Here is a 19,622-nt window from a genome sequence, read left to right on the forward strand (position 1 = left end):
TAGAAATTTTAAGTTGAATGACCACTTTACTTTTTGATAACACAGCCGGAAGTGCAGTTGTTTCCCTTTTGTAAACAACCGCCAGTGTTTGAAGATTAGAGCAAGACTGGACCTGATTCCTGACAGTTTCTTACAACCGATCAAAACAAAGTTGGACAACCTAAGAACAAAATGACAAATGTTTTGGTTTGTTTCTGATAATAATTGTTAATTATCCTTGCTTGCATTACCATGTTACTGCATTCTTTTGAAAATGTTGAATATTTCAATTTTAAACTTCTTTTCTATTCTAATTTATGGGTTCCTGCTCTGGTCAGTTCAATCTTAGATGTTTGGAGTTTAATCATGCTGTCCCTCTCCTCATATTTCCATGAACTTAAAAGGCAGAAAATATCAAACAAGAAATTTACTTGCCTCACTTTATTTGATAATAATAGTCTAAGTAATTGTGTCAGCTGTCTTGCAAGGCTGTTTTTTCCTGTCACGCCGTCTTCTTTCCCCAATAGTTATATAATCATTTTCGATTGCATTAATGCCATTACTGCATTCTTTTAAAATTGTTATATGGCCTTTATTTATTTGACAAGACAAGACCTACCTATTGTATTTATTGTGAACTTGTTCTTGTCCTGAATATGCATGAAGTATTTGCCACTGGACGTTAATCAATCAATCAATTTTAAACTTCTTTTCTGTGATCTGTGGGCATTGAGCATCACAGATTTTTTTTTAAATAGCCTTGCATGACTTCATAATTATTTGGACTAAAGCGTCACAGAAAGAAAAAAAAAATTGCAAAATTTGGTATCAGTTCTGTTCGCGCCCAAAACACGTTCCTACTCAAGGTCTGTTTGCTCCCTAAACATGCTAAAGGTCTGCACCCAATTGTATATCAAATTCCAGTTGAATAATTATAAAAAAATGATTGTTTATAATTGTTTTAAATTGCTGTAATGTAAATTAAATAATGTATGTATTTAGCTTGGGTACATGTATTTAAGCAAAACATTGAAGATTTTAATTTTTTTATTTTAATGTTTTTTGTTGGATTACTGATTTCAAAGTTTTGATGTACTGTTTGTAATTCATGTAATTTTTTTTGTTTAGAATCTTCTTTATATTAGCTATATATATAGATATTAATATTATTATGATGATCATGATTGCAGCTGATTACCATGTTGTGATTTTTTTTAGGAGGATCCCTCTCTTGAGAGGCACTTCAAGGGACACAGGGATACAATTACTAGTGTTGACTTCAATCCAAGTATGAAACAATTAGGTAAGTACACATGTATATATCCACATATAAAATAAATAGGAAGATGGGGTCATGGTGGTATGAATGTGAATGAGACAACTCTCCATCCAAGTCGCAATGTGAAAAAAAGGTAAATAATTTTTTGTCAAAATACAGCCAAAACACAGATCATTGGCTCACACCAAACCTCAAGCTATAAAGCTCCTCAAAATGACTATTAATGTATTACATGTACATGTATATAAAACAATTCAACAGGAAAACCAACAGTCTAATCTACATGTAACTTTAAAATGAAAAACACTTATGAACCACATACACATGATACATATTAACAATCTGATGATACATATTAACAAACTGAAACAACTGAATACATGATATACATGTTATAAGACCTTTCTTTATAAGTTCATCAACAACCAAATAGACAGCAAATTTTAAGTATCTTCAGTTTGTTTACACCGTGATCAATCAACTACATCTGACGTTAAGAATCTGTTCATTGCCTGAGACAAATAAAACAGGTTTGGATTGTTAAAACCACCTGTGTGTCACACACTGTGCATATAATAAAAATGACTGCCAATTTGAGGAACTATTTTTTATGAAATCTATATTTTTTAGCATCTGGTTCTATGGATTCATGTCTGATGGTATGGAATTTCAAACCACAAATGAGAGCTTACAGATTTGTTGGTCACAAAGTAAGTTTTCTATAATGGGTACAAATAATTTAGAATGAATTTTAGAGTAAATGATTTAAATAACAATGACAAAACTATACACATATTTCCAAGTATTTGAGTAATAAAAATGAGTTGATACATTTTGTTAGTTTCTGTGTTTAGAGACAAAAAAATGTAGCTGAACATGACACTGGTGGTAGAGTGCTAATGCGGAGTAAAGCAACCAACAATCAATTAATCACTGGTGGTAGAATCGTGGTTACATATATTAATAAAATGACTTGAATGGCTGTACAAAGTTTTTTTTAAATTCAATTAAACTATTCTATGTCATGTATGTATTGTGGTATTTCCTGGTGATTTTTTTTTTTGATTTTTTAAGTGCATTTGTAACATACAATTAAATAAGATATTTTCATCAGAAAAAATATTAGTCATGCCAGTAGATATTAATTTTGATATGTTTCAATACTAACAGTAACAACGTCATACTTATTTGTGGTTTCAGGATGCTGTTATGGATGTAAAGTTCTCACCGTCAGGACATCTTGTTGCTTCAGCCTCAAGAGACAAAACTTGCAGATTGTGGATACCTACTGTGTAAGTTAAGTTCTCTATTGATAACAAATGTGTACATTTAGACAAAAAAGTAGTCACATAACAATAGGACTTCAGGTTTTTCTATTCAATATTAAACACTACTAAATTATAAGTCAAAACAAATATACTTGTTTCGTGTCTCCTGGCAACAAAAGGGAAGTTGTTAAAATATTGTGCATACACTATAAAGGGGAATATTATGGACTTAATATGGGCCTAATTGACCATGTGACAATGATTGTCCATAAAATGTGCTAGGGAAAGTATAAAGTATAGGATAGCCTAGGTATGGAGGTAGAAAATGCAAGAAAATGTATAATGTTTGAGGATTTTTACCTCTTGTGTTCATAAGAGATTAAAACGCAATATGATATAAATGTTTTGAATAAAATCTTCAATGACAAAATCATTGAAGTCCTTTACATATGGTAATTTTGTGATTGTTTCATTACAGGAAAGGTGAATCAACAGTATTTAAAGCTCACACCGCCACAGTTAGAAGTATAGATTTCTCTAGCGATGGCCAAACATTACTAACTGCTTCAGATGACAAAACTATAAAGGTATGGTATAATTCACAAAGTTCAACTTGGTTTTAAAAAGGTAGAAATTGTTTATTGTTTTACTTTATTTATCTGATTATATAGATATTTGAAGATGTGGTATGAGGGCCAATGAGACATCTGTTCATTTGTATGCATTTATATTTTTACATCATAACATTGTGAGTTTTATCAACAAAACACCATTAAAAAAAAATCAAAGTAAGACTCAAATTCATAAAACATAGATTATAAAATATAATACAGCTATTTAACAATAAAACTTAGTAAAAAGCAAGTGACAATATGTGTATTTCCACGTGAACAACAGATACAGAAAAGTGAAATCCCTTTAAAAAAGACTATTCAGCAGACAGATATTGTTTATCCTACAATATTTTGTAGACATAACACACATCTGTGTATACAAGTGGAATAATAGTATCTCTGATAAGTTTATTTTATACATTTAATGCAAAAACACACCACATTCCATTTGCAATGTATTAAAAATATGTGATTTATTTTTCAGTTATGGACATGTCATAGGCAGAAGTTCCTGTTTTCTTTAAATCAACACATAAACTGGGTCAGATGTGCTAAGTGAGTTAAAATTTGTATTTTGTTATGATGCTAAGATTGAAAAAAGAAGAAGTTGCATTTCAAAGCCTTATTTGTACGCAAATGAGGTCTTTTAAATTCATAGTACTGAAACTTTGAGTTAGATAGGCATTTACAGTGCATTATATATGAGATGTAATACCACCATTGATTTTCCCCTATTAGTCTTTGTTAAATTTGCACTTTTCAAAAAATTGTGCAGAATTCATCTTTGTTTCAAATAAAAAAATACTTGGCATGAGTAAAGTTTTATCCTGTCCAGTTCTATAGAAAAAGTTTCACATAACATTTCATTGCATATAAGAAAATAACCATCATTGGAAGTTAACCAATCAAATTTATCCCCTTATTCTATCTGTGTACAAGGTTTAGTCACCATGTAACCTCAAGATTACAAAATTTTCTATAGAAATCACAAATAAAAAATAATGGTGTTTTGAAATACCCAAGACATATGTTTATGACACAGAAATAGTTTTACTGCAATAAAATGTAGGATTAATTACCTACAACGATCAAATTCAAGGGAATATTTTTTTAGACCTACTTTCGTATGCAACCGGATGTGACGTACCATGATTTGGTGGTATTACACCTTTAAGGTTTTTATTTCATTTTTTGGTATAAGATTTTTTTTAATTTCTTAGATTTTACATTTATTTTTTTAACTGGAAAATTGAATTCACACATAAACAAGTGTCCACATATTAAAACACAAGATTTTAAGATTATTCTTTTTCTTATAAACACAAACTTTTTTATATTTAAGAATCAACCAAAAGAATTTTCACAGAAACATTTAAGTGGTTTTTAATGGCATTTTTTTTATTTTGATGCACTAGCCAACTATTTTTTTGTTTCCTAAATCCTTCTTACATATGATTCCATAATTGACCACAAACTAATGTATATTATCAATTTATTGTTGTACACATAATAGTTTAATCTTCTTGGAAAAAAAATATTTCGATAAGAAAAATAAATGTTTTAATTTTTTCTCCAGATTTTCACCAGATGGAAGATTAATAGTATCAGGTAGTGATGATAAAACAGTCAAGTTATGGGACAAGAATAGTAAAGAATGTATCCATACGTTTTATGAACATGGAGGGTAGGTATATTGTTGATACAGTAAAGAATGAATCCATACATTTTATGAACATGGAGGGTAGGTATAATGTTGATACAGTAAAGAATGTATCCATACGTTTTATGAACATGGAGGGTAGGTATAATGTTGATACAGTAAAGAATGTATCCATACGTTTTATGAACATGGAGGGTAGGTATATTGTTGATACAGTAAAGAATGAATCCATACGTTTTATGAACATGGAGGGTACGGTAGGTATAATGTTAATACAGTAAAGAATGTATCCATACGTTTTATGAACATGGAGGGTAGGTATAATGTTGATACAGTAAAGAATGTATCCATACGTTTTATGAACATGGAGGGTAGGTATAATGTTGATACAGTAAAGAATGTATCCATACGTTTTATGAACATGGAGGGTAGGTATAATGTTGATACAGTAAAGAATGTATCCATACGTTTTATGAACATGGAGGGTAGGTATAATGTTAATACAGTAAAGAATGTATCCATACATTTTATGAACATGGAGGGTAGGTATAATGTTGATACAGTAAAGAATGTATCCATACGTTATAGTGTTGATACAGTAAAGAATGTATTCATACGTTTTATGAACATGGAGGGTAGGTATAATGTTGATACAGTAAAGAATGTATCCATACGTTTTATGAACATGGAGGGTAGGTATAATGTTAATACAGTAAAGAATGTATCCATACATTTTATGAACATGGAGGGTAGGTATAATGTTGATACAGTAAAGAATGTATCCGTACGTTTTATGAACATGGAGGGTAGGTATAATGTTAATACAGGTAAAGAATGTATCCATACGTTTTATGAACATGGAGGGTAGGTATAATGTTAATACAGTAAAGAATGTATCCGTACGTTTTATGAACATGGAGGGTAGGTATAATGTTGATACAGTAAAGAATGTATCCATACGTTTTATGAACATGGAGGGTAGGTATAATGTTGATACAGTAAAGAATGTATCCATACATTTTATGAACATGGAGGGTAGGTATAATGTTAATACAAGTAAAGAATGTATCCATACGTTTTATGAACATGGAGGGTAGGTATAATGTTAATACAGTAAAGAATGTATCCGTACGTTTTATGAACATGGAGGGTAGGTATAATGTTAATACAGTAAAGAATGTATCCGTACGTTTTATGAACATGGAGGGTAGGTATAATGTTAATACAGTAAAGAATGTATCCATACGTTTTATGAACATGGAGGGTAGGTATAATGTTGATACAGGTAAAGAATGTATCCATACGTTTTATGAACATGGAGGGTAGGTATAATGTTGATACAGTAAAGAATGTATCCATACGTTTTATGAACATGGAGGGTAGGTATAATGTTGATACAGTAAAGAATGTATCCATACGTTTTATGAACATGGAGGGTAGGTATAATGTTGATACAGTAAAGAATGTATCCATACGTTTTATGAACATGGAGGGTAGGTATAATGTTGATACAGTAAAGAATGTATCCATACATTTTATGAACATGGAGGGTAGGTATAATGTTGATACAGTAAAGAATGTATCCATACATTTTATGAACATGGAGGGTAGGTATAATGTTAATACAGTAAAGAATGTATCCATACGTTTTATGAACATGGAGGGTAGGTATAAATGTTGATAAAGGTAAATTGGAAGTTTGATTACTGAACATTGGAGGGTAGGTATATGGTTAATACAGGTAAATTGGAAGTTTGAATGCTGAACATTGGAGGGTAGGTATATGGTTAATACAGGTAAATTGGAAGTTTGATTACTGAACATGGAGGGTAGGTATAATGTTGATACAGGTAAATTGGAAGTTTGATTACTGAACATGGAGGGTAGGTATATGGTTAATACAGGTAAATTGGAAGTTTGATTACTGAACATTGGAGGGTAGGTATATGGTTGATACAGGTAAATTGGAAGTTTGATTACTGAACATGAAGGGTAGGTATATTGTTGATACAGGTAAATTGGAAGTTTGATTACTGAACATGGAGGGTAGGTATATTGTTGATACAGGTAAATTGGAAGTTTGATTACTGAACATGTAGGGTAGGTATATGGTTGATACAGGTAAATTGGAAGTTTGATTACTGAAAATTGATCAAGGATTGAGTTTTGGTATCATACAGAAAAACTTTCTGAAATATATACCAGAAAAGGCAATATGAAATTAATCATCTTGTTGACAATGTGCACTTTTTAAAAATAAAGTACTTGTGCACTTCATACAAATGGTTTTGGTCAATGTTTTTACAACCCAATAAATTAACAAAAAGAAGCATTCAACTCTTTATTGAATGGACTTACCAGTTTGTAATGTATTTTGTTTATTTTCAGTTTTGTAAATCATGTAGAATTTCATCCCAGTGGTACATGTATAGCATCAGCTGGCACAGACAGTACTGTCAAAGTCTGGGATATCAGAACTAATAAACTACTGCAGCATTATACAGGTAATATAATAAACTACTGCAGCATTATACAGGTAAACTAATAAACTACTGCAGCATTATACAGGTAAACTAATAAACTACTGCAAAATTACACAGGTAATATAATAAACTACTGCAGCATTATACAGGTAATATAATAAACTACTTCAGCATTATACAGGTAATATTATAGGGTTATTGCATGAATATTGGGGAATATTGTCCTGAGTAGAATTTTATATTGCACAAGCTTGCGAGTGCAATATATGTTCTATGAGGGACATTATTTCCCAATATTCATGCAATAACCCTTTTATTGTATAGCAACATAATATTTAAAAGTAAATTGGTTTTAATTAAGATTTTGTCGTTGATGATGTCATGAATTTTGAAGATTTATTGCACTAGTGCAATATTATACAATTACTGTCTTTTGGTGAGGTAAACAAAAGACAGTAAATGTTTTATTTCATATTCCGAGAGAAATTGATGTAATGGAAAATATTAACCAAAACCAATTGTACATCAAACGTTTTTTACCAAAATTATACACGTAAAAGCACGCGACGTTTTGCCCGGTGAATATCCTTTTTCCGCAGGTGAATATGCTTATTTATTCAAAATCCCATTCATATACAAAAACCTACTAATATTTTATCAATATGGAATAATAGAATTTATTGCATGCTAACTTTTGGTTACTTTCTGTGGGAAATATTATATTGCTATACAATAAAATAAGATACTGCAGCATTACACAGGTAATATAATAAACTACTGCAGCATTATACAGGTAAACTAAAAAAAATACACTGCAGTAGCACTGTACAGGTACAATAATAAACTACTGCAACACTACATAGGTAAACTTATAAACTACTGCAGCTTTATACAGGTAAACTAAAAAAAATACACAAATGTAGCATTATACAGGTACAGTAATAAACTACTGCAGCATTATACAGGTAAACTAAAAAAAATACACAAATGTAGCACTATACAGGTACATTAATAAACTACTGCAACACTACATAGGTAAAGTTATGAACCACTGTAGCATTATGCAGGTAGAGTTGTTAACTACTTCAGAATAACACAAACACCAGTCAACTATTGTGCACCACATGAAACATATAAATAAACTTTTGAGACAATTAGAATAATTAGTCTGTGTTCTCCTCGGACCTTTTTAGCATCTTGGTAATGTGATGTTATATTGCTAGGATGTGATGCTTTCTAATGATTTTCTTAGTGTTATGGATGTAATGCTATATTTTCTTGAAACAAGTTGGTATATGTTTTTCATTATTTCAAGTCTACCAAGATTATATTAAAAAAAATTTGGAAAATAGAGCTGATTAATCACTATATGGTGTACTAGATTTGCTGCATTATACTGTTTAAAACCCCAAAAAAAGTTTTACTATATTTTCTAGCCAAAGTGTTGCAACATTGTAGAATATTTTTTGTAAGATATTGCATGCATGTAGAAATTTCCTAAAGACCATAATATACATGATGGTTTGATCAAAAGCTAGTTAAAACTTAAGTTATACACATATATAGAGTGGACAAACATAGACACACATAAACATTCTTCAAGTTATATGTGATGTATTTTGCGTATTGAAAACACCTACTCCGACTTAAATTTAATGTATTTATTTTCAGCCCATTCAGCAGCAGTGAACAGTTTAGCTTTCCATGCCAGTGGTAATTATTTATTATCAGGGTCTGACGATGCTACTCTGAAGATTTATGACCTATTAGAAGGAAGATTGTTTTACACCTTACATGGTCATCAGGTATTACATTATTTTAGATATTACTTATAAAAAAGATATGTGGGATAAACATCAATGTGACAGTATTGCAATACATTGTAGTACCAAAACAAAACACACAATCTTTTTGCTTGAACAATGTATAAAGTGTGAAAGGGAGTTTAAACAAAAACACCAATTCAACCAGAAGAAAATCCTCAAAGAGATAAAAGTTGGTGAATTATGATAAACAACAATTTTAAGAAATAAAAACAATAGATATTTTTCTTACTGTTTGTTAAAGAGGCTAAAATTAAAGGCTAAGTAATCTATCAGATAATTTATTTTGCTTATTTCTATTAGCCAATAAGTTGAATATTTTATATTTGACTGGATTAATTGTGTATTTCTAGGGTCCTACCACAGCTGTAACTTTTGCAAGAGATGGTGCTTACTTTGCTTCTGGTGGTTCTGATGAACAGGTAAGACTTCAGTTAATGAAATATTTGATGTCATACAATCTGATTTAAATTAAGATCCTGTGTTAAAGCTTTAGTTTATACAAGGTTCTGAAAGTATTGACTGCTAGGCAGTTGCATTTGAAGTGCTCTCACACTCTGAATTTATTGTATTTTCAAGATCAGTTGCAGATTTTATTGTTCCAAGTCTGGTTCACTAGCAGCATGAACAACCAGTGTAAGCTATTTGCGTCAACATCTTCTTTCTATTTTAAATGTGTAAACTAGGAAATTTTTTTCAAACGATTTGGAACGAATCCTTTTTTAAACTTGAAATGGTGTCAAGCAGATGGCATCTTAAATTGTGCCTTAGATATCCATGGAGATAGAATCATTTATGATATCAACAATTCATAATGGACCCAGATCTGATGCTTTAAATGATGAGTCTCCTGTACAAATGAATGTATAAATCTTATTGTAGGTCTTAGTATGGAAGACAAATTTTGATCAGCTAGATTTTGATGATGTCTTACAATCACATAAAGAGAGGGCAAAATCAAAAGAGCCTCCGAAAGTCAGTGACATTCCTCCAAGAACACAAAAGAGATCTGGAACACCTACCAGAGTAAGTTTTTGACAAATGAAATGGTTTGTTGTGTTTCACAGTTTTAATGTATAGCTTACTACTGTTAAATTTAGAAGGATTATGACTTCTGACTCTTATTTTATTTTAGAACTTAGATCAATATAAATCTTAAAAACCATATTTCTGTGAAGCACAACATTTTCATTTCTTTAAAGCTTAACATATTTATTTACATGGGTATTATATTTTAAAAAATGCTTCAATTGTGTTTAATGCATGTATTGTATTTGTTGTGAGAGACAGCATGTTATTGCTGCATGTCAACTGTCAAAGATATATATCAATTAATATATGATTTTATTTTGTAACTGTATTTGTTAAGACTGATTTTATATTGAGTATGTTTATTGTGGCATACATGTATGTAAATATGATGCCTTAAAAACATATACAAATTACTTATGAAAATAAAAGTATCAGAATTATTGTTTGTTCAAACTGAGTTTGTGTAGAGTATTTATACTATTTGTCATATTTGACAGTTGGATTGTAGAGCAGAACTTAAAAATATGGAAGATGAGCAACCCTTAGTTACAGAAGTGGGACCGGCATTATTTTCTACTGGACAGGTAGTGTGTGTGCAATGTGTGATCTTTCTTTTCTTTAGAAAACTTTTAAGCTTTAGAAGTTAAAAAAATAGTTTCTTACTTTGCATATTTTAGTAGCGCAGTAAAAAAATAGCTGCACCAAATATACAACTTCAGCTATAGTATTTTCAGTTGAGTTTAGAACTTCAAAAAACCAAGGATGAAGGTTTTGGAAATACTAAAGAATTGTGATTATAAAATATACAGTTTATTGGGGAACTAAGAAAGACTGGTTCTATTTACAATACATTCTGGAACATTGTTGTGTAAAATAATATCATAGAAAGGCTGCTTCATCTTTAGAATCCAAAAGGCTCTTCTGCAGCAATTACAAGATTTGATGCATGTTCATTTATTCTTTTTGTTTGTCAAATAATATTTATTTTACCAAATATAACAAACCAAAATAACAATTTTATTTGAATTAGAGTTGTCTTTCTTAAAATGTTATTGAATAATTTGCCACACAGTTACACTCTTAGGCTCTTTCTCTCATGAAAGTTACTTGATTTTCTACAGCAATGCCTTATTTAAACATTGCTGTGCATGTTTATTTTTTAACATATTTATTTGATAAAATTAAGTGTTAATGTGCTTAAGTGGCAATCTGCCTCAGTATCAGGCAGTGGTGAAAGCATGACAAACAAAAACCCATTCAAGTTGACATTTATGTTCAAATTGAGAAATGGTGCACAAATTTTGATTTGTTTCCTCTTCCTGTCCTTGTAATTCAAGGTATAATGAGGTTGAAACAAAAAGAGGGCTAACTCTGTAGTTTGCTATCTTTCAAATCAAAAGTTATCTAGAGATTTCTTGAACTACCAGGCAAGCCAAAACGAAAACCCTACCATACTAACTCAGGATAAGAGTAATTCCAAGATAAGATGGTGAGGTCAGTGTTTTTCTTTTCAGCCTTGTTTTATAAATTTTTCTTAATTGACTTGCACTTAATTCACATTTTCCCAATATGCACTCAACGAGAAAAGTTTATTTTTAGGGGATCGCAGGTATAAATATTTCTTTTTAAATATAGGATTTTTTTTTTTTTTACCTTAAATAAACTTCATCCTATACTAAATAAATAAATATTAAAGAAAGGTATGGTGTCACCATTTATTTAAGCTCACAATCTGCCTTCCAAAGAAGCATTCATTTTTGTTGAGGTACTTTTCTTCTGTTCAACTAACATGACTAATAGGAGAAAAAAGGTAATATCAAAATAAAAAAAAAAGAATGTATTACAAAAAAAGTTTTATTTAAGTACACCTTATTTAAAAAAAGTAATAAAAAATATAGGTCAGCAATGAGTTAAAAAAGATATTTCAATTTTAATGCAAAAAAATGGTTATTTTTCACCAAAGGGAGATAATTTTAAGCTTTTTCAATGATATAAACATTTTAAAAGACATTTGCCGCCAAAACTATTTTTTTTGGTTGATTTTTGAACCAAATCATAAAGTAACAACTTATAGTGTAATAAATAAAATTTGAAATGAAAAAGGTTTTTGTACCCTCGAGCCTCCTTAACACTAGGTATCTATGTTCCGTAGCACATAATAAATATTTATTAATTCTATTGCTATATATGAAAATGTTTATGTTAATATTTGTTAAGACTTGTGTATTGAATTGATTACTGATTGAAATATGACTGCACAAATTTTTCGCTACATTGAAGTCCCATTGGTGGGGTTCAGCTGTTGTCTTCTCTTTGGATTGGGTTGTTGTTTCTTTGACATTCTTCATTTACATTCTCAATTTTTATGCTAATGATACAGATCATGACCAATGACTTTTTTTTATGCCCCAGCTACAATAGTAGAGGGGCATAATGTTTTCTGGTATGTGCGTCTGTCCGTCTGTCTGTTCGTCCATTCGTCCCGCTTCTGGTTAAAGTTTTTGGTCAAGGTAGTTTTTCATGAAGCTGAAGTCAAATCAACTTAAAACTTAGTACACATGTTCCTTATGATATGATCTTTCTAATTTTATCTAGCCAAATTAGTCTTTTGACCCCAATTTTACAGTCCACTGAACATAGAAAATGAAAGTGCAAGTTTCAGGTTAAAGTTTTTGGTCAAGGTAGTTTTTGATGAAGTTGAAGTTGAAACTTAGTACACATGTTTCCTATTGTATGATCTTTCTATCTTTAATGCAAAATTAGATTTTTTACCCAATTTTACGGTCGGTTGAACATGGAAAATGATAGTGTGAGTGGGGCATCTGTGTACTTTGAACACATTCTTGTTTTATAATCCTTCATTAAATCATTAAAATCAGAGATTCCTTTCCTTTAAGAAAGAAAGCAATGAATTATTTATTGAATGGCTATTAGATGAAAAAGATCAATTGCATCTAAGAGTAAGTTCGGTTAGGGCCATAAATGGCCCTGTTTATAAAGTTCAATGTAACCAGATGAAAAATGATTTAAGTTGACTTAAAGACATGTGTGAAAGTTAAATAGAACTATTTTTGTTAAAGTTTAATTCCAAACTGTTGATTTTTACATCCAAAATAGGTAAAGATAAGTGATTTTGGCCAAATTTGACAAAATCAGCCAAAATTTCAACCAAATTTATTACAAATGTACCAGGAAACCAGGAAGGCGTCGACAAACTAAATATTCAAGGTTACCTTGAAGGTAGACATGTAAAATGTTTAAAACACATTTTTGTTAAAGATCTTTGTTGTTGACGGATGTGCTCTATGTTTTCTGTCCAATAATCGATGGCAATTTAACCATTTTCATTGACTTTTGCGTGGAAAATCAAAATAAGTACTATTTGAGAAAAAAATGCAGGAATGTGAATTTTCAAAAAAACGGCTTATTTACCATCTAGGCTATATATTAGCTATGTTTCATTGTGATATTGGTTAATAAATCCTAATTTGAAATTTAAGCTAGAATAGGGAGGCATTTTAGGACCTTATCAACCTATTCCTTTGTCATTCAAATTGAGATGCATATAGTCTATTTACCATATTTCCTCAGCCTTTCTTTCAGTCACCACTGACTTATATAATTTATGTTGCTAGCACATTTCAAATACTGCATGCTTGTAACTATTTTACTTCTTATAATGTTAGAATCAATTTGTATTTTAATTAGAAAATGCTGAGAGTCAGATATGCAACATGATGACATTCTATACATAATACTGTGAATAGGCTGGATTCTTTCCTTCAAATAAAATAACATTATAAATAATTGATTACAAATAATTGCATGTAACAATAGAAACATTTGAATAGAATGGAACATTACAATTATTTCATGCAACCTGCTCTTCATTTATTGGGACATAGAATGTCACTAGTCTCTTGGGGGAATTTAGCTAATGAAAATATCTTTTATTAAAAATATTGATTCTCTTTGAAACATTTAAAGAGGTTCCTGGAATTTGAATATCATTTACTCAATTGTTATATAATCTTGTAAAGTAAAAAAAACTGTGTGTAACTTTTGCACATCTAATTTGGCTTTCTCTTAGACACACAGACTTTATTTATTTAGAATATCATATCATTTGCAAATACATGTATAAGCATTATTTTAACCGAATGAAAAAGAAATTAAAATTTTACTCTATCCATGCTTTTTATTTGTTGATTACTTCCACTTTTTAGTGGTTCCTTTTCGTCAAATAACAACTTTGATTAGATTTTATAAAATGTTATGCAGTTTTTATCATTATTCTTTAATTAATTACCCTATTTTTTTTTAGTTTCTCTGAATCATGTCTTTGAATAAAAAGTAGTGTCTGATGGGTTATGTATAACTATCATCTAAGGTGGTTAAAATTCATTGTCCGCTTTCACATTAGTACAAGTATTGCCAGATTTGGTGAAACTATCAAAAGTTAATATCAGCAATGTCTTGGACAATTTTGATATAAGTGCTGATCAATTATTTTTTAACAAGTTATGCCTCTTTGATATATTAATTGTAACAGAAATCATATTGCATTTGATCTGAAGCCTGCATTTCCATAAGATATATAAAAAAAAAAAAGTATAAACGAACAAAATAGAGTGCTTTTGTTAGTAAGGGCTGTTCCAGAAAATACTATGTCCCCCCCAGGGAAGGCAATTTTTTTAAATATTATGTGGGTGGTTGTATTTGAAATACCAAAATGCAAAGGGAATGCTGTAATAATTAAATTTTATTTCTGTGGGTAGTGGGGGTTAAAAAAAAGTGCCGTCCCTGGGGGGGACATAGTATTTTCTGGAACAGCCCTAATTTGCCCTTGTACTGGTGATAGTTAATTAAGTATGTGCAACACATTGGACATTTAAACTCTGTTCTTTTATTGAAACAGAAATGATATCTGAACATTTCAGTGGATTGTGTCTGCTTTGACCTCAGTGTTACATCATCAATAATTATTTTCTGTTATGTGTTTATTTCAGTCATCCTCAGCAGTAAATGGACTTACACAAGAATATGATATAACAACGTCAGAACAGTGTGTGGGATTTGAACCTGCCTCGAGATCTAGATCTTCACAGAATCAATCTTCACGGTCCACTACTCAACAGCTAGAAGCTAAATCTATCCCTCCACAGTTATCCAATACATTAGAACAAATTGTTGGTCAGCTAGATGTTTTAACACAGGTTTGTTTTGATAATCAAGTAAATTTGTCTAGACCTGTCTTACAGTTTTGTGGCCTCCCACTATTGTTTTACCCTGACTCCCTGAGTAATTTGTTATACCATGAGATGTGTTTTTACATCCATCACTCATCCCCCTTCCTGTTAACATTAAATACTTATGGCTGGAATATCATTAGTGAGAAATAGTTCACACCACATTTCATTATTGGTTTGGTGCTCATTTACAGTTTTATTAGGTATGTGAAAAATTATTTAAATATTTTTGCAATTTGTAGACCAACACTGGCTCTTATTATACATGCTCCTCCAAAATATTTATAGTTATGTCAATAGAAGTTAAAATTGTTAATACATTTATTTTAAATGCACTCAGTTTCCAAAATATCAGGTTAGCAATTATAGGCTTTCAGGAATCTGACACCAATTTTTAGCAATACTCTGCTGCCCACATGGTAATAATGCACACATAAAATCACATGCATATTAGTTTAAATGTTGTAAAATACAATTACAAAATTGATTTATTATTATATCAATATCTAATTAAATAACTTGAAATAGATTTGCAAGTAACATAAGTTTAAGTATTGATCTGTACATGTAGATTTCTAATAACAAAGTTTATTTTTGTTTGCAGACAGTTTCACTATTGGAACAAAGATTAACAATGACAGAAAACAAATTACGTGAATGCCTGGACAATCAGCAGAAAATAACACTACAGATTCGTCCCACAGATTAGAGCGCCATGATATGTGCTACTGTCACCCGTAACAAGATTTATGCCAGATAATAATCACTTGACTAATGGACCTACAGATTGGATAGTATTATGTCAAATAGATATGTACCAACTACACATGTAACAAGATTTTATGTTGAAGTTTGTAGGTGTTTTAGTAATCTCAAATAAAACGATGATCTGAAAAACAATAAAGTTTAAATTAAATTGAGAATGCATTTTACATAAATTTTTATTAAAGTTTGATCTTTTGTTAAATGCACATATTGTAGAACAAAACAGAAGTATTTTCAAATAATTGAATGCGTAGTTTTATTTTAATGTATCTATTTATTGTAGCCTTCATAGGAATAGTGAGTAAGTTAACCTGTTTGAACATAAATTGTTTGAGTCATGATATCATTCAAGTTAGTCTGGAGTAGGCAGTTCATATTTTTATTATGAATCAAGTTATCATGCTTCTGTCTCTTTATATGTTTATGAACATAATTTACTCTTAAATTTATGCATCGCCACAAGCACATGTTCACCTAATACTTGACTAGAATCTCCTGTTTCTAAAATAAGATTCTGTTTTGAAACAGTACTATTTAATGATTTTATGTTATTTTATTTTCCTCCTTTTGGTGAAATGAGGCATAAAGTTATTTTGTTTGTTATTTGGTCTATTTATAAAACCATCCACACTCTTTCTTGATTATTGACACAATCTCCACTCCGTGATGGTATTGTGTACCTCCAATTTTATTTGTTGGATTATGTTTTTTTAGATTTTCATGCGGCAAACGATACATTTTGCCATGTCTGTTGAAATAGGTGATTTAATTTGTGATCTATTAAGCGATGTTTGAAGTTCTAGTTGCAAGTCTTTTAAAAAAAAAAAATCAACATATATCATGCCAAATAGAATGTAATATGTTTCCCTATTTTTGATCAAGAGTATATACTCTGGTACTGTGGATTCCTTTATTTTCATGGATACTAATTTTTGTGGATTGAGATTCCTGGATATTTGATTTGAAAGATTTGCATAAGTCTGCTTAGAAGTCTACAGACAATCTATTACTGGTTGAATATTAAAATTGTGGTTAAACTACACCCTATGAAAACATGAAATTGGTATTCCAGTAGCATTGTTACTAATATTGATATGTCTCGAAAAGATTGTTTAATTAGATTTGTGAAGATATTATTGTTTGTTTGTACAGCTCTGTAGATATCTTATAAGAAGATGTATATAATCATTAATTTTATTTGTAAATTGAAACTAATACATTTTATTGTACATATTATATCAGTAAACATTGAATCAATTATGTTTTGTTTATTTCAATGGACAGTTTTATATTGACACAATTTGGCTAGAGTTATTTCCCTTTTTTGCAACCCAGGATGTTATTTTGCACAAATATTCATCATTCAGCCCTACCCAACTTGTTATACTGACTGCTAGACTGCCTAAGAAAAGATTTCGAAATTTTAAATTTCAGCCTTGCTTAATTTATTACTAAATTTTATACTATATGTGTACTGCATGTTTAGTTATCCAAATAAGAAATTAAACAACACAACAAACATGACTGCCAAGTAAAATATCTCAAACCCAAATAACATCATATGGAAACACATTCTGGAAAAAAAAAATACAGACCTAGTGAAAAGGAAGGCTCTGTTGTTGATGGTCAATAGACGACAATGATAGATTGTACTCAGAAATAACCAAGTTTTAAAGAACAATGGATTTTTCTAGCTTGACAGAGTCAAAAAGTAAGACATAGGTATGCTGTTTCCAGCAGCGTCACAATTGTATTAGTTTGTGATTAGGTCTAGTTTATGGTGAACCACAAATCAATCATATTTGGTATGCAGTTGTTTAAGCATTGGCACATCTCATTTCCGTGGGAATTATTTGGGCATGCCCTCTCAGTCATGATCTATTAACTTTGAAACTTATAGATATAGGAAGATGTGGTGTGAGTGCCAATGAGACAACTCTCCATCTAAATAACAATTTAAAAAGTAAACCATTATAGGTTAAAGTATGGCCTTCAACACGGAGCCTTGGCTCACATTGAACAACAAGCTATAAAGGGCCCCAAAATTACTAGTGTAAAACCATTCAAACGGGAAAACCAATGGTCTAATCTATATAAAGAAAATGAGGAACGAGAAACACGTATATATTACATAAACAAATGACAACTACTGTACATCAGATTCCTGACTTAGGACATGTGCAAACATTTGCAGCGGGATTAAACGTTTTAATGGATCCAAACCTTCTCCCTTTTTCTGAAACAATAGCTTATTTTATGCTTATTTTACATGTATTAGTTTGTGATTAGGTCAATTTATGGGGAACCACTAGTGATAAGTCAATGGTATTTGGTATGCAGTTGTAATAGCATTAGAACATCTCATTTTCATGGAGATTGTTTAGCCATGTACATCAGTCATGGTTCATTGACATTGAATGTTTGCCTTATTTGTGTAACATATAAAAGTATTGCTGTTTTGATTTTAACATTTGCCAACAGATGGTTTTTCAAAATTATCTAAACAGCTCATCAATTATGAAATACCTTTTGAATGAATTAATAAGAGCTGTCCTAGGCATCTTTACATTACATTGAATGGTTCGTACGAAATAATAAAAAAAAAAGTAAATTAAAAAAACTGGGGAATAAATTGAAAATGGTACTTCAGTTAAGTTTCTGGTCCATAAAATAATCCATCTTCAATGGGTCAACATAGAAATAAATTAGAACACTAGTGAACAACTTTAGTTTCAAAAATAAATTATTTAAATACCCAATTTCCTTTATATTTTTACTAAAACTATGTTTGTCATTTTCTTTGTTGATAATGTTTATTTTTGGTTATGCCAGTGTCATGCTAATAGTCAGTCATGTAACTAAACATTAATTGCAGTTCTTTTTTACAACTCTCATTTTTAAGCTCACCTGTCCCGAAGGGACAAGTGAGCTTATGCCATCACTTGGCGTCCGTCGTCGTCTGTCGTCCGTCGTCGTAAACTATTTCAAGAATCTTCTCCTCTGAAACTACTGGGCCAAATACTTTCAAACTTTAACTGAATGTTCCTTAGGGTATCTAATTTATAAATTGTATCCGAAGTTTTGATCTATCAACAAACATGGTCGCCATTGCTAAAAATAGAACATAGGGGTCAAATGCAGTTTTTGGCTTATAACTCAAAAACCAAAGCATTTAGAGCAAATCTGACATGGGGTAATATTGTTTATCAGGTCAAGATCTATCTGCCCTGAAATTTTCAGATGAATCAGACAACCCGTTGTTGGGTTGCTGCCCCTGAATTGGTAATTTTAAGGAAATTTTGCTGTTTTTGGTTATTATCTTGAATATAATAATAGATAGAGATAAACTGTAAACAGCAATAATGTTCAGCAAAGTAAGATTTACAAATAAGTCAAATGACGGAAATGGTCAGTTGACTCCTTTAGGAGTTATTGCCCTTTATAGTCAATTTTTAACCATTTTTCGTAAA

The 19,622-nt window shown here is 30.6% G+C and overlaps 1 protein-coding gene across 2 annotated transcripts; it reads left to right on the plus strand.

The window, feature by feature from the left end:
• Positions 1 to 27: 27 nt before the first annotated feature.
• On the plus strand, positions 28 to 17,412 carry LOC134717959 (POC1 centriolar protein homolog A-like). Of its 2 annotated transcripts, XM_063580460.1 has the most exons (14): positions 28 to 186; positions 1,198 to 1,282; positions 1,889 to 1,968; positions 2,459 to 2,550; positions 3,005 to 3,113; positions 3,625 to 3,695; positions 4,717 to 4,824; positions 7,189 to 7,304; positions 8,955 to 9,088; positions 9,460 to 9,528; positions 9,989 to 10,132; positions 10,636 to 10,722; positions 15,148 to 15,354; positions 15,992 to 17,412. In XM_063580460.1, the coding sequence occupies exons 1-14, from the start codon at positions 172 to 174 to the stop codon at positions 16,094 to 16,096; spliced, it is 1,422 nt and encodes a 473-aa protein (XP_063436530.1). In that variant the 5' UTR covers positions 28 to 171; the 3' UTR covers positions 16,097 to 17,412. The 2 variants fall into 2 exon arrangements, with proteins under 2 accessions (XP_063436530.1, XP_063436537.1); XM_063580467.1 differs by lacking the exon at positions 10,636 to 10,722.
• Positions 17,413 to 19,622: the final 2,210 nt, after the last annotated feature.

Source organism: Mytilus trossulus, chromosome 1 (genome assembly GCF_036588685.1).
Source record: "Mytilus trossulus isolate FHL-02 chromosome 1, PNRI_Mtr1.1.1.hap1, whole genome shotgun sequence".
Lineage (NCBI taxonomy): Eukaryota > Metazoa > Mollusca > Bivalvia > Mytilida > Mytilidae > Mytilus > Mytilus trossulus.

Bases quoted from the DNA above. Each gene is read 5' to 3' on its own strand.
- LOC134717959 (XM_063580460.1), top strand. The intron at 4,825-7,188 runs GTAGGTATATTG...GTTTATTTTCAG, and splicing joins ACGTTTTATGAACATGGAGG to TTTTGTAAATCATGTAGAAT. The intron at 10,723-15,147 runs GTAGTGTGTGTG...TGTTTATTTCAG, and splicing joins CATTATTTTCTACTGGACAG to TCATCCTCAGCAGTAAATGG.